Source organism: Notamacropus eugenii, chromosome 1 (genome assembly GCF_028372415.1).
Source record: "Notamacropus eugenii isolate mMacEug1 chromosome 1, mMacEug1.pri_v2, whole genome shotgun sequence".
NCBI lineage: Eukaryota > Metazoa > Chordata > Mammalia > Diprotodontia > Macropodidae > Notamacropus > Notamacropus eugenii.
In genome coordinates this window covers 530,074,178-530,090,147 of record NC_092872.1, presented here as the reverse complement: position 1 = coordinate 530,090,147, position 15,970 = coordinate 530,074,178, and the positions used below count along the sequence as shown (strand labels likewise).

The window sequence follows — 15,970 nt, the reverse complement described above, 5'->3', positions numbered from 1 at the left end:
ATATCCCAATAGAAAGAAGCAAATGGAATTTGGCTCTGCACCTTCTTTTGTATCTGTGTGTTTTAGGGGTAGGTAGGTAGGTGGCAGCTAGGTGGCTCAGTGGATAGAGTGCTAAAGAACTCAAGAAGATCTGAGTTCAAATCAGCCTCTTACTACTATCCACACTTACTAGCTGTGAGTCACTTGACCTATTTTCCTTAATCTGCTGGAGAAGGAAATGGCAAACTACTCCAGCATCTTTGCCAAGAAAACTCCAAGGATAATATTCACATGTTATGGTCTATGAGGTCATGAACAGTTGGACACAAATAAACAACTGGGGGGAGGGGGGTGTCAGTAACTGAAGAATCCTTCCACTGAAGTCCTGTCGTGGTCCTTATAGTGGAGAAGAGGTCACCCTGGGTTCTCCAAAGCTACGCTAAGCTTTGACAGAATTTACCAGACAGCAGATACTGGTAATTATCATAACACCAGCAACAATAATCGTCGCAGATGCTATGCAAGCACCTTACAATTATTGTCTCATCTGATAGTCACAGCAACCCTGGAGGGTAGGTACTATTATTTTCTCCACTTTTATAGATGAGGAAATTGAGGCAATCTGGGTTAAGTGACTTGCCCAGGGTCACACATCTAAGTAAGTGTCTAAGGCCAGACTTAACCTCAGCTCTTCCTGACTTTAAACCCAGTAGTCTATCCCCTGTACCACCTAGTAGGCTATATGTGTCTGTCCTCGAAAGAGTAGCCTCCCTAAATTTGGAGAGTTTTATCATAAGGCAGACAACATTCTGTGTGCAGAATACTGCTCTAGAGGATCCATGAGAAGTTCCAATAAGATACAGGCAGAGACAGAACTAGGGCAAAGTAAAAGGGGCTTTGCTGAGGAGTGCAAAATTTAGTAGGTACCAAGTTTAGAGGGACAGAAAGCTCTTACACAGTCTTTGGGATTGTAGAAACAATAGAGCTTAATTTCTCATCATGGAAAATAACTTGCCAGAATAGAGAACTGAGAGATTTCAGTAGAAGAGAGATCCTCCTCCCCAACATCCTATTCTCTTTGCCCTGTGCAATTGCTTCCCTGGTATTGGCTTCCAGAGTTGTAGCCTCAAGCCAGCGTCCTCTGCTCCCTGTCTACTCTTTCTCCTGTGGTACTGCAGGCTATTCCACTCCTAACTGAAGACTTGACTGACTTTGGTCATAGGCCCAAGGAATGATTTGTGGCACTTGCCCTGAGCGTACAAATTCCAAGTTATGTATTGTCTGTCCTCAGGCTCTGTCTTCTAGTAGAACCATGAATTACAGAATAGAACATTAGCACAGCAAAAAGCCTGAGAGAACATTTAGGCCACACCCACTCTTTTATAGCAAAGGGGGAAACTGAGGCACAGAAGAATAAAGTGCCCACTTTATCACAGTAACTAAATGGCAGAGCTGGGATTGCACTACTCTGTTCATTTTTTTTTTCTTTGTCTCAAATGTCATAGAGTAAACATGCCAGAGAACAGTCGTTTAGACACATGCTCAGGACTTTGAATATTTCTTTGCAACTAGTTTTCAAAGGGCTCCATTATCTCTGGTAATTAGCACCATCCTTGTCTCAGGAGTCTTGAGCTTGGCTCATAGATCAAGGACCAAACTGAGAGACCAGGGGCTGTGGATAATAGTGATGATTCTGTATGGATTACAAAATTATTTCCATTTTCTCCTTTAATTCTTGCCATTAACCTGTGAGGTAGATAGACTAAGTCTTACTAATTAGGCAACAAAGCAGGAGTGACTTGATCAAGTCCCATCCCATAATTCAAGGGATCATGGGATTTAGTGCCTGGCACCTAGTACTTTTTATTGATTGATTGATGATGGAAGAATTGGAAGGGATGTCTAAGAGATTGTCTAACTCTACCTTGTTTGTGTCAATTTGTCAATCTGGTGAAGACCTTTTCAGAAAAAATAATTTTAATTCATAAAATTCACAGTATTACAAAGTAAAACAATTATATTAAATTAAGATGTGATTTTTTTTTTCTCATCCAAGTCCATAGACCCTCTGATTTATCCATGGACCCCAGTTAAAAACCTCTGATCTCACCTAATCCACTCATTTAACAGAGGAGGAAAGTGAGAAGTGATTTGTCCAAAGAAACATAGCTAGTAAGTGGAAGTTGGATTCAGACCCAGGTTTTACCTGAGATCACTAATCCCATTTATTGTCGCTACTACTTTCTCTATTATTATTCATTGGTTTGTTGGAATCCTATGCAGGCTAGGCATTCTGGGGAGATGGTAGCATCTTTTCTCCCATCCTGCATCCTGCTCAGGGAACTCACTGCCCCTCCCCTCCCCATAGCTTCAACCTTCTGTGATCTCAAAGTTTAAGAAGAATAAAGAGTATCTTTCATCACACAAAAGGATGAGTACCCCTGACTTAGATGAATGATTATCTTTACTATGGCCCAATGAAGACTGCTTCATAACCTGGCACACATATCCAGAGTCACAGGTAGGATCAGACATTTCAGTGTGGCTGGTGCCTTGGAGGCTACCCCTTCATTTGAAAGATGAGAAAGCTGAGCCTCAGAAAGACAGTCTTCCACCCTCCCAGGGATCTGCTGCATCCTCTTCCTGGACAAGATCCTCTGGCTTGAGCAGGAATTGTTCAGTCCCCTGCCCCCACAAGAACTAGGGTAAGAGTTTCAATCTCATTTGCCCCATGCATTTCCACAGGGCTCATTGTTAGTAACTAGGCAACTGAGGGCGGGAGTGGGTGTTGTTATGAAACACCCCAGAGTGCCTTATCTGCCCTACAGTTTTATCTCCCATTACTCCCAGCAGCCAGAGGCTGCAGCCAAACTACTATTTCAACATTCCACGCCCCCCTGACCCCCAGTTCAGTCCAGTTCTGTCTCTTCGGTATCATTGGCCACATGCCTGGAATGGTCTACTGGCACGCTTCAGCACCACCCGCACCTGTCCCTCCCTTCCCCCCCCCCCCATCTCTGTCTTTTGAAAATCCTCTCTTCCTTCAAGGCCCAATTTCAGTCCCATGGCCACCATGAAGAACTGATTTGCACAACCAGAAGCAAGCTTTCCCTCCTCAAACTTCTCCTAGCAGTATGTCTAGACTTCCCTGCACTTAGCATATTCGGCCTTGTATGATAGTTACTGGTGTTCATGTTTCCTTCCACAAAGTGCTACACGGAGAATATGTAACTCTCTCCTTTTTTGTTAAATTTCCATGCTGTAGGGGGGCTCACCATTTATTTATTTATTTGTGGCTCTTTATTTGTTAGCTTATTTTTAGTTTTCAACATTCACTACCAGAAGATTTTGAATTCCAAATTTTCTCCGCTTCCCTCCCTGGTCCCAACACAGCGTATCTCCTTTCTTTAAAGATTTGGAGTCAGAGACTCAAGGTGCAAATCCTGTCTCTCCCACTGATGGTGTGACCCAAGTTTCTGAGCTTCAATTTCCTCACTTATACAATGAGGCAACTGGGCTATGGTTTCTAAAGTTCCATTAAGCACTAAATTTCTGATTCTGTGACATTCTCCAGGGCCTCAGAAAAGGGACCCCAAAATGTCTCAGGCAATAACAGATAGCTAAAAACAGAAGTATACATACCATCACCTACCTTTTTAAAGAGGGGACTATAGCTGCAGAATATTTGATGTATTATGGAAATGGTTTGGGTGAGGGTTAGTTTTTGCCAAGTAATTATAATTATTAATATTTTTATAAGGTGAGGCTTTCTACCTAGAAAAGAGAGATACATCTAGAAATGAATGTGATATAAAAGCAAAGGACATCAATAAGATTGGGGCAGCTAGCTGGGTGGATAGAACACTGGCCTTGGAATCAGGAAGACTCATCTTCATGAGTTCATATTTAGTCTCAGATACTTGCTAGCTATGTGACCCTGGGCAAGGCACTCAACCCTATTTGCCTCAGTTTCCTCATCTGTAAAATGGGCTGGAGAAGGAAATGGCAAACCATTCCACCAAGAAAGTGCCAAATGGGGTCACGAAGAGTCAGACACAACTGAAAAAAACTGAATATTAATTTTTTTTTTCAGTTTAGCTCCTAATAGCCCTGGGCAGTAGGTGCTATTATTATATCCATGTTGTAGTTGAGGAAACTAAGGCTCAATTTCCTTAATAGTAAAATGGGGGTGGTAATAGCACTTATTTCACAGATTGTTGTGATGATCAAATGAGTAGTCATAAAGGTGCTAAGTAAAGTGCCATGATATAAATGCTTATTCCCATCCTATCAGCCCAGTCTGTCCCGCTGATCATAATAACCTAGGTCATCCTATCATATCTATATATAATTTACATTGATCACTATGTCTGGGTTCCATAAGAATGATTCTTCTACAATTTTTTGTCAGTGACCTGGTCCTGAATTTATTACCCTTTCGTTTTTATAAGCAAATCCTTATGACTCATCTATTTGTTCCACCATGTCTTTGCTGACATATTGTTGGCCAAGGTCATATAGAGGTTGTTCATGGAAGGCCTTTGGATTCCACTCTTGAACCTTAGCTGTTTCAAACACTCCATCAGAAGGTAAAGCACTTTAGGTTCCATTTGTCAAATCATCATCATCATCATCACCATCATCACCACCACCACCACCACCACCATCATCGTCATCACAACCTCTCCTAGTCCTCTCATTCTCGCTTTTTTTTTTAGTTCAAGTAGAAGCTCTCTGGGAACAAGTCATTATTCTTGCTTTTATTTTAAATGGCTCCAGCAGAAGTCCTTAGCTAGTGTAGTCTCTTCCTTTTTAAAAAAGTTAGATGCTCCAAATACTCAGTGATTGAGCTAAGGAAAATGCCTTTCTAGGCACTTTTTCCCCAATAAGGAAGGATCTGTCAACTTCTCAGAGCCTTGGCTAGAATGTGCTTTTCCTCTTCAGGAAACTCCTTGCCCCAGACACCAAGCTCTTTGGAACACAAAACACGCTCAGCTTGCTAGTATCCTCAGGCTTAAATCTACTTTTGGAACCAAATGTCCCAACTGCCAGTACTTGCCTATCCATGGTAGTAATAAAAATAACTAACATTTATATGGTGCTTATTGTGTGCCAGGTCCTCTGCACACTTTTCTAACAGTGTGTCTTTTCGTTGTTCGTGATGATCTATTGCTACCTTGTTCTTTATATGATGAAGCAGCTGCTATAAATGAGACTTAGGAATTCTAAACTGGTTAAATGACTTGTGCAAGGCCACACAAGTGATATTGGTGTTATTATCCTTATTTTACAGCTGAGAAAACTTAGGCAGATAGAGGTTATGTGATTTACCCAAGGTCATACAGCTAGTTAGCAAGTGTCTGAGGCTGGATTTGAAATCCAGACCCTGTACTCTGTCTGCTGTACCACCTAGCAGCCTCAGTAGGATCCAGGGGCTTTGGTTCTTCTATCATATTTCCAGACTCAAGACCCAAGTCGCTTAAGCATTCTGAGCCTCAGTTTCCTCATCTGAAATATGAAGGGATTGGATGCCATGGTCTCTTAAGGTTTCTCCTAGAGAAAAATACTGAAAAGAAAACCTCAAGAGATTCAATGAGGTAGAGGGGAGGGAAAAGTACATTCGAAACCTAAGGAGTCACTTAGCAAACAGAATGTCATGTACACGGAATGGCTAGTGGGCTGATTTAACTGAAATAGAGAATGTTTATGCGTTCTAGGAGGCAAGCTCCTAGAGAAGATAAGATGGGAGGAGATGGAATCAAGGGGACAGAAACAGTCCTTCCTGGAGAGGTTGGCCTTGGCAAGGAGAACCACTTTTTCATTGGAGATTGGAGGAAACAAAGACAGAATGCTACTTTTAAATACCTCCCAGAACTGCAGGTTCCTGTGTCCTCTTGCAAGCACAGATATAGCTATTTCTTCCTTTTCTCCTCTCTGCCTATTGCCCCCTCCCCCAGCTCCTAACACGTAAGGGGTAGAATTCAGAGAAGACTGAAAAAAAAGTCTTTGTGACATTGCGTAGGTCATTTTACCTCTATGGTCCTCAATTTGCTAAATTGTTAAAATGGGGGGGATGAAGAAGATTAGGTGGTCTCTTCTTCTGCCTCACAATATTCTATATATTCTACATCAAGCGCACATATAGTGTCTGTTAACTGTATGCTTCTGTCCTGGGCTGCTTATTTTGCTCCCTCCAAACACAGCACATGTACTCCCCAAATAGCACACAACAAAGTGGCAGATGGCAACTGAATACACAGGTTACATTCAAAAGAAACAGAAGATCCACACATATTGTAACAACAGATACATAACAAGAGTACATACCAATACCATATATACATATATGTGTGTGTATTTTATATGTGCATATGATATATATAAATGTATATGTGTGTCACATACACAGTGAGAAACAGGAAAGATGCTAATGTCTTTTGGTTCCTCATGCAAACACAAAACTTTTGATCGAACATTGAGTGGCTCCTATGGGCCAAGGGCTATATTAGAATACAGTATTATTCCACCAGTCACCAAGGGAAAAGCAGAAGGCCCTAGGTACTAGAACACTAATAAAGAGGTGGGACAGCTAAGGTGGAGCCACATTCATATGAACTTTAACACACCCTGTAATGAGAGCAGTTCACATTTTGTCCAAGGGATCATGGGTGTTGGATCTAAAAATTAATCATATTTTCTAAATTCCTACATCTTTACTTGGCAGCTAGGTGGTGCAGTGACTAGAGCACCAGTGCAGGCGTCAGGAGGACCTGAGTTCAAATCTCACCTCAGACACTTGACACTCACTAGCTGTGTGACCTTGGGCAAGTCACTTAACCCCAGTTGCCTCATCCTGGGTCATCTCCAGTCATCCTGATGAATGTCTGGTTACTGGATTCAGATGGCTCTGGAGAAGTGAGGTTGGTGACCTGCACAGCCCTCCCTCACTCAAAACAAAGTCGTCATGTATCATTTCTCTGAGGGCATGGTCTTCTTCAGCAAGGATGAACATACACATCTTTACTGAATCCGTCAAGACAGAGCCATTGTACATCCCAAAGTATAGTTGAGGAAAGGTGAAACATAGTGCCACCTCTGTGCAAAGCATCATAGGGGACACAATGATGAATAAGACAGACTCTACCCTCAAGGAGCTTACTAATTCTAGGAGGGGAAATGAAGTGGCTTCATCTATAACAAGCCATGTGAGACAGTTCCAAGATGGCAGAGTGAAAGGTCATGGTCAAATCTAGTTCTCTCTACTTATACCTCAAAAATAATAAGGAATGAATCAAACAAAGAAAACAGGCTACAATAAAAAGAAAAGAATCCAAAAGAAATCGTGGAAAGATAATCCCCATGGAAAAATTAAAAGAAAAAAACACAGTAAAATCCCAATTATTGGGACTATGCTCTATTAGTTGGGGTTTTCATATGGAGCTGTATAGCTGTTGTTCCAGTGAAAGCTTGAAACTAACTTAAGGGCTGTGGGTGACTTCATTGAATGTCCTAGATCATAACCAGCATCTTCCTGATAATCCCTGCACCTGGGGCTTTGCTAGGAGAGCCTTAGCCTAATCTATCAGGAACTATAACCTTTCCTTGGGTAGATTTCCCAGCCAGCTGACTCTACTTTATGTGTTGTCCTCCTCCGATACATAGTAAACTACTTGAGGGAAGGGATTATCTTGTCTGCTTACATTTATATTCCTAGAACTTCTTACAGCATCTGGCTCGTACTAGGTCCTTAATAATTGCTTTATCAAATCAATGCAGAAAAGACAGAAATATTAAAAGTATCATTTGCAGATCACAATATAGAAATTATAAGCAACAAAGGAAACATTAACAAAGGGCTTAGACATAAAACCAAGACTAAATAATTTAATTCTAAATAATAGGTTTAAGAATACATTGTAGATGCAATAAATAATTATGTTAAACAAAAATTGTAATGATAACATGCCAAAATTAATGCGATACAGTGAAAATATTCTTTAGGGGGATATTGATATCCCCAAATTCTTAAATCAACAAAAAAAGTAAGAAATGGTTAAGGAACTGAATGAGGATAAAAAGTAGTCTTTAAGAAAAATTAGTAACTTTCAAATAAGGACAAAGGTAGAAATCCAAAAAAAAAAAAATCTAAGAAGCTTAAGTCTATTTGAAAAACAAAAATACTTTTCAAATGAAACTGGTTTTTTGAAAACACTAGCACCAAAGACAAACTCTTTACTAATATAAAAGAGACAGAAAAAGAAACAGAGATGGACAGAGATAGAGACAAAGAGAGACAGAGAGGGGCCAAGACAGGTATAGATAAAGCAAATTACCAAAATCTAGTAAGAGGAATGAGATGAAGACACGTGGACATACATACAGAAAAGAATATAACTGGTCCCCTAAGAGTTAAAGTGCTTCAAGAGTTCAGAAGGAGATTTCTTCTGACTTAGAGGGGGCAGAAGGGAATAGAATGCTTCTGGATAAGGTGGCACTTGAACTAAGGCTTAATGGATGAACCATAAAGAAAGCTGGGTTTAGACTTTCTAGTCTGCCTTGGGAGTTTCCATCTTGCTTCAGCTCTTCAGAGCCTTTTGAAAGCATTATGAGCCCTCATCATGACTTTCACCCATAGGTCCCTCTTTGTTCTTCCAGTTCTTCACCCCTTCACAACCTGAAGTGCTACAGCACCCATTAACTTTGACAAACCTTTTTGTCTCACCTCTGTTTCTGGATTAAAACAAATAAGAAGGCTTGTAATTATAGGTTGATCTACCCCTGAAGTCCCCCCTCTACTTGTCACCACAAGTTGTGGTCACCCATCTGGAACTTTTAGCTCCCTTTCCAATAAATCACACACCAGTCAATTCAACCAACTGCATAGTGGTTGCCAAGGCAGTGAGATTATACAACTTTCACTTGTATTGTGCTCTAGGACAATAAAGCATAGTAAGCTCCTGTTCATTGTACATAATTACAGAATCTATTTTTGTTGGTAAAAGTCTTCTTTCACTCAGAGACTCCAATTACTCTTTGCAATAGTAGATATGTTGGGAGAGTAGCTATAACAAAACAAAAATCTTCACTCTGCTGCCAACCTACTGATAAAAAGCCTTTTCAACTATAGTTCATCTGGTACTCCAATGGCAGGCATACGGCCCATCACTGGTCCATACTCAAACCTTGGACAGATCACTAGGAGTTGTCAGAATTTGGACTCCTCTGCCATAACTTTAGTTAGAGCCTGAGAAAGACCAGGGTCACAACCCTACCAAGTTGAGGCATAGAACATGGCAGAGGATTATCTCATTTGTTTCTCACAAATTATCTTTGTTTTTCAGATGAGGAAAATGAGCTTCAAAGACACTAAGTGACTTGCATAAAGTCACACGAGTAAGAATTATGCTTCTCATTTTGGTTTTAGTACCTTTTCTACCTGCTACATGTTGCTGTTAGACCTCATCATTTTACAATATCACAATGTAGATGTGTAGACATTACCTGTGTCATATTATGAAGTTACAGAAACCAATTACATTATCACCTTTTTAAATACAGGCCATCCACAGGGTCAGTCAGACCTCAGACCTCACCAAATTATAACACTTACTAGATGCTAAATTCTGCAACTTCCTTCTCTGGTCACAGTCTCCTGTCCTCCCACCTCTCCCCATCATCTCACTCCTTCTCAGTGCTAACTAGAAATTTCATAAGACAAGTGGTCAAGGAGCATGAAGCATACCCTCAGTTGTTGTGAGTGGGGTGAGACAGTGGGGTGAGTCTGCTGCTGGGGAGGCCATCATGGGTTGCTCACCCAAGCCCTCTATCTGCTAGTTTCCTATTTTAACTAATGATTCTCACTAAATTCTGTGGTTTCTCCCATGGTTCTTGATCCTCAATGTGACCCTTGTACCCCAATTCCTTGCTCCTTTCCAATTCAATAACTCCTCTTCTGACTTCACTATTTTCCCTTCACAGTCTTCATTTACCCAGTCAACCACTTCACCAATGCACTATCCTCTGCCCTCAAATCATTTGCCACCTTTTCCTCCTACTGTTCCCATCTCTGAGTAACCCTTATCCTCCATCTTTTCTGCCCTTTATTTCCAAGCTATCAGATGGTGCTAGAGAAAGTCATATACTGATGGGGGTCTACTATATACTCAGGCTATGGGACCTCAGCTAGGAACTTACTGCATTTAGTGATCACAACCCCAAGGGCAACTGTTCCATACTATCTGCCCTTTCCTCAAGGCCCCAGCTCCACTCCTACCTACCTCAAGTAGGTGACCTAACTTCCTGTTACATATAGTAGATGATTAAATAATACTAGTTGATTAGAAACCGAAAATGGAAGACTCCAATTTTATATTAGAGCTACAGTCCTGCAGGCATTTAAAGGCTGTTCATTCCCTAATCTTTTTAGACTGTTATAGGATTTGGAGTTAAAAGGTATCATTTGGCTATAGGAGGCAGCTAGGTGGTGCAAAGAATAGAGCACTGGCCCTGGAATCAGGAAGACTCAAGTTCAAATCCTTCTTCAGACACTCATTATCTGTGTGACCTTGGGTAAGCCATTTAGCCTCCATTTGCCTCAGTTTCCTCATCTGTACAAATGAGGATAATAACAATACTTACCTCCCCCACAGTTGTTGGGAAGATCAAGTGAGATAATATTTGTAAAACACTTAGCACAGTGCCTAACACATAGTATATTATTAGTTTATAGGGATGGAAACTGAGGGAAACTGAGACCCAGAGACCCAACCATCTTGCCTATGGGTACACAGCTAGTGAATAAGCTGAAGAGCTTAGATTCAAACAAAGGACACCTTGCCCCAGATTCAGAATTCTTTCTACTGTCCCATAGACTGCCCTTCTTTCATGATTCAAACTCAACCTCCCAGCATATGAAAGAACGCCAAGACCCTGATAAGAAGACAAGGAGATGATGGAAGTGGCTTAGACTTTACCATCTCCCAGCTTGTGTCAGGCTGAAGGAGGAGAAAGAAAACTCAAAAGGAGTTCCTGATCCTCTATTTGTGAGGCAGCCAGGAGAGCAGATGTGAGCAGAGAGAAAGGTGAGTGAAATAAGGAGAATGGGAGAGCACAAGGAATAGGGAGAGAAGGAGAAAAAGATGAGTAGAAAGCAGACGGGGTCAAATCCTGTTCCCAGAAATTTCCAAGGTCCACTTATTTCCATCATTTTTAGATATAACAAAATTCCAGTACAGAGAAAAAGGGCAGCCCTGATGAGTGTGCTGTCTTGGGGTCTGGTCTGTCCATACTTTTGAAATGAGAGACATAAGACAGTGCACTGCTCGCCTAGCTACCAACCCTATCCTTGCCCTATCTCTATGCCCCTCACCTACTCACACTTGTTATATCCAACTCCAAGTCTCTTTTTGGAGGCTCACCCAGGTCACTAAGAAGCAGATTTGTTTTCTAACTATTCTAAACAATTTCTTTATCTCACCCAAGTTTTTTTTTTTTTTATTCTTAAAAGAATACTTTTTATCCCCAAACTCCACACTCAACCAAAACAGGTTAAGTAAGAGAGCAAGGCAGAGCCCTTGTGGCCAAAATCTCCAGCACAGCATGAGCTGAAAACAAGCAGGAACCTTACCTTTCAGCAGAAGCAGCCCCAGGAGGAAGAGGCTTGGCTGCCGTCTCATTGTGGTACTCTGGTGAAAAGCTTGCTTTTCCGAAGCTTTCGCCTCAGGAGCTCCCGCCTGGCCAGTGGATGAAATGTTGTCACTCTTCTCTGTTTCCCAGATAGATGAACTGTTACTCTTCCTCCCCTTTTATACTTTGCTGTGGGTTGATAATGAACATGCTATAAATTATATAGCACCTTTGATAGAGCGCAATGGCAGGCTGTAAAGTGATAAATATTAACATTGCTGCAGCAGCAGGTCCCTTGGTTGGAAGAGAATGGACAAGTTTGCTCTCTCCAGAGTGTGGGTCCTAGAAGTCGAGAGGAATGCAGAATATCCCACCTTCTCACACTCTCCTACACACACACACACACACACACACACACACACACACACACACACAGAGTGCTCAGTCATTGTTAGCTGGACTTGTCTAATGGTGTCACATGCCCTCTAGCATGTATGGTCAGTACAGCTGCCATGGCCAGCTAAAGAGGCCACCAAGCTCTAGCAGAAGTGTGGACAGCAGATTTCATTCATTTGATTGTTTCAATGGGAGAGGCAGGGAAAAGGGGGGAAGGAGGACAGAGTATACTGTGGACATGAAGTTTAGCACATCAGCCCTTTCCATTTCTAGGAGACTCCAATGCCCTCCCAGTCTTCTGACTCTAGAATTCTCTGCCTTGGCTCTATCAGAATAGCTCAACAGATGGAATGACCAACATTTTATTCTATACTCTGCTCATAGCAAGTCACAAAGCACTAGAAGTCAAAAGGTCCTTGACCTTAAGAAGCTTACGTTCACTCTTGGGCACAGGGAATAGAAGACGTGCATGAGTAAGCAAATACACATGCCAAACAATGCAAATGCAAGAGTAAGAAAACACCAATAAACAGGGAGGTCAAGAAAGGCATCTTGGAGGGTGGCACCTGAGTTGTATTTTGATTTTTGAATTTGATAATTGAATTCTGGAATCCAAAGTAATACAGATAGGATGAACATTCCCTGTGGTGATAAAATCAGAGAGTTAGCTACAAATGCTGAAGAACAGGGAACTCACCCAGGTATTACTGATTGATGCAAATGAAAGTGTTATTCATGCCTGCCAATAAACCAAAAACAAAACCAACAAATAGATGGTATAATAGGAGACACAGGCTAGACTAGAAACTTCTAGAAGGTAGGGAATATGTTTGCCTTGTCTTTGAATCCCCAACTAGGATAGTGTCTATTTATACAGTAGGTACTTCATAATTGTTTATTGAATGAATGGATGGTTGGTTGACTGACTAGCTGAAATTCTTGCTCTGCTACTTACTAACTGTGATCATGGACAAGTCACTCACTCTTTGGACCTCAGTTTACTCTCTGTAAAATAAAAAGGAGTTGGAACAAATGTTCTCTAAGGTCCCATTCAGCTCTAGATCTTTTGACCCATGATTCTATTTAAGTGTCTACTGTGTGTCAGATACTCTTGCTAGGTGCTAGTGATGAAGACATGCCAGATCCAGGGACCTGCTCACACATGAGCCCTAAGAAAAGCTATTTCGAATGCCCCCTGAAAGCCATAACTCGCAGGCCCCTACACATGTTAATTTTGCCAGCCAGTCAGAGGAAATGGTAGTTCAGAACAAAATACACTTAAACAACATGACAAATAATGTGAAAAGACCTTACCATGCATACATGAAATATACTCCCCCACTGGCTATCACATCATGAGTGGGTAAGAGCATGCATTCAGAGAACACACTTGATCAGGTAACTTGTATGGAGTATACAGGTAACTTGTATGGAGTATATACATGCAGGAAACATCTGGAGCTAATCATCACTCACCCTGCAGGGTATATGCAGGGGAGGGCACATGTGTCAGGAACATACACATACACATATGACACAGAAGTAGAGACATGTATGGCCAAGAGACACACATGAAAGAAGGGAAAGGAAGGGAAGAGGGAAGGGTGGAGGGGAGGGAAAAAAGAAGGGAAGGAAAAAGGGAAGGTGAAGGGAGGGGAAAGAAGCTTTTATTAAGTGGGCCATTTTCTCATTTCTTCCCAACAACTCTAGGAGGTAGGTGCCATTTTACAGTTGAGGAAACTGAGGGAGAAAAAGGTATGAGTTGCCTTGGCCATGTACAACACAGAGTTGCGGGACCTCTGGTAATGTCCTCATGCTGCTTCCTGTTTGTTGCTCTCTGCTGGACATTGTGCTGAATTTTGGCTAGTCAGAGACTTTCTGGGTCTCCCTAGAGAAAAATATGGCACAGGCCCTCAAAAGATTTTTGGTCTAATGGAAACAGAAAATAGGGAAAGACAAATAACTGATATGAAGGAAAGTGAGATGAGGGCAAAGATCACTTTGTTGAGAGAGAAGGGGACAGTCAGGAAGGGTTTTACAGAGGAAGTGATTTAGTTATAAAGCAAGCAAGGTCAAACAAGTGTCTTCAGTGACCTAGCAGTAAAGAAGTCAGCCAGAGAAATTAGATTATCTATAGCAACCAGATTTTCTGAACCTATTTGCTTTGATGTTAACTCATGAAATGCAGAGTTCTTGGGTTTTATGTGGTTGTTGTGGTTTATTCCTTGTTCTCAAAGAGGACCAATGACATCACAATAGCAATGTCTTGACTTGCAGGTGAATTGGATTTCAGTGAGGCAGAGCTGCATGAAGTCATCAGCCTCACTCTCTCCTCCAGAGACATCATAACCCAGTGCCATAAGGGCAAGAAAACAGGTGATGGCCCTGGATGCAGAGAATGACTATGGCCTTTCTAAATTAAGGTCTTTCCCAGGCCTTAGTTTGTCTGAGGCAGTGCCCATTCAATGACTAAAGACTAGGTAAGAATTGAGACAAGTGAACTAATTTACCAGGACAAAATAATGCCTTGACCAGTCCTCACCACTGCATCACTGCCTACCCACACCATACCATACAGATTACAAGCACCACAAACATGAACTCCCTGTAGATGTAGATAATATAGTTGTACATACTATTGACTAGTAGTGCACATGGGTTTTCATGAGTAATTCTATCTACATTAAAATAGAAAATAAAATCTGCACAACACAAAACAATATGATTAAAATAGAAAGGGAAAATATTTAAGGAAAATAAGACAGATTATGCCAAGTTCACAATGGATAAATGGCTGAAAGATAGGATCAGTTAGTTTTCAAAAAGCAACAATTCCAATTGTTAAGAACTACTTGGTGAAAATAATCAACCTCTTTAATAGTGATGATATTTCTTCAGTCTGCAATTCTCCATCTGGTACAATTCTCAGTCTTTTCTAACTTTTTTTGTTGTTGTACTGCTCGTTGATAATTCATTTAGTTCGTCTTTGATGAGATGCAGGAATTTCTGAGACATTGATGGACACTGATGTTCTGAGACAGTCTCAGAAAATCTAGGTTGCTGCATTGCTGCCCCTCTCAGATCTCTGGCCTTCTGTATGAGTTGAATACAGTTCAGAAAAATTTCAGGCCATGGCTGCTATGGTGTTCAAAAATGTCAACTCATTTTTTAAACACAAAAAGTCAACTCCTTGAAGTTGGAAAAGATCTGCCTTTATTCCTTCCTGTTTTTCCTATTTCCTCATCCTCTTTTCTCACCATTTTGTTTGGCTTAGTGTTGGTCTATCTCCATTGTTTCAAGCATCTCAATATACTCTTAGTATCACGGCAACATTTTGCTTTTACAAAACACCAAGGTACCTGATGTAGCCCCCACTAATGGGTTTAGTATTTTAATAAGCAAAGAGATAATATTCCTCTATTCAAAAAGAATTTTTCCTCCTACTGGACCTTACCTGAGCTTTTCAAAAGAGTAAAGCAAAAACAAAAAACAAAAAAACTTTTAAAAACAGAATATTTTAAAATAAAAATTATAAAATAAAATATTTTAAAAATGTAATTAAAAGAAAAAGGAAAGAAACAGTTGGGAAAAATAAAACAGACTAGATTTAGATTTTAGATTTGACATCTAAACTCTAAGAAATTTTTTCTCAAATCATAATGGATAATGGCCACAAGACATGATCAGACGGTTTTCAGATAGCAGAAAAAAATCAAATTAATTTTTTTAATAGTCAACCAAAGTTTTATTTTTAAAAAATGAAGCTATTGCTTATCTAAAATCAGTTCCCCTGCCACTATTCTTAAACCCAATAGCAACCATTTTACCATCATCTGCTGGGGTAGGACAGAGAACACCAAACCTGGGCAATCATAGAATCATAAAATCTTAATTAGGAAATGACTTGATAAGCATTTATAGCCAAGAGTCCTCTGTAACATGCTCAAAAATTGGGCACAGAATCATAAAT

General features: G+C 40.7%; 1 protein-coding gene across 2 annotated transcripts in view; it reads right to left on the bottom strand.

Annotated features, from left to right (window-relative positions):
• The window catches only part of PLB1 (phospholipase B1), a 227,650-nt gene that overhangs the window by 193,684 nt on the left and 17,996 nt on the right, over positions 1-15,970 (bottom strand). For both annotated transcript variants that reach the window (XM_072634072.1, XM_072634073.1), the window contains exon 2: positions 11,606-11,793. In XM_072634072.1, coding sequence (XP_072490173.1) covers positions 11,606-11,654 — 49 coding nt within the window. In that variant the 5' untranslated portion in view covers positions 11,655-11,793. The remainder of the gene's footprint in view (positions 1-11,605; positions 11,794-15,970) is intronic.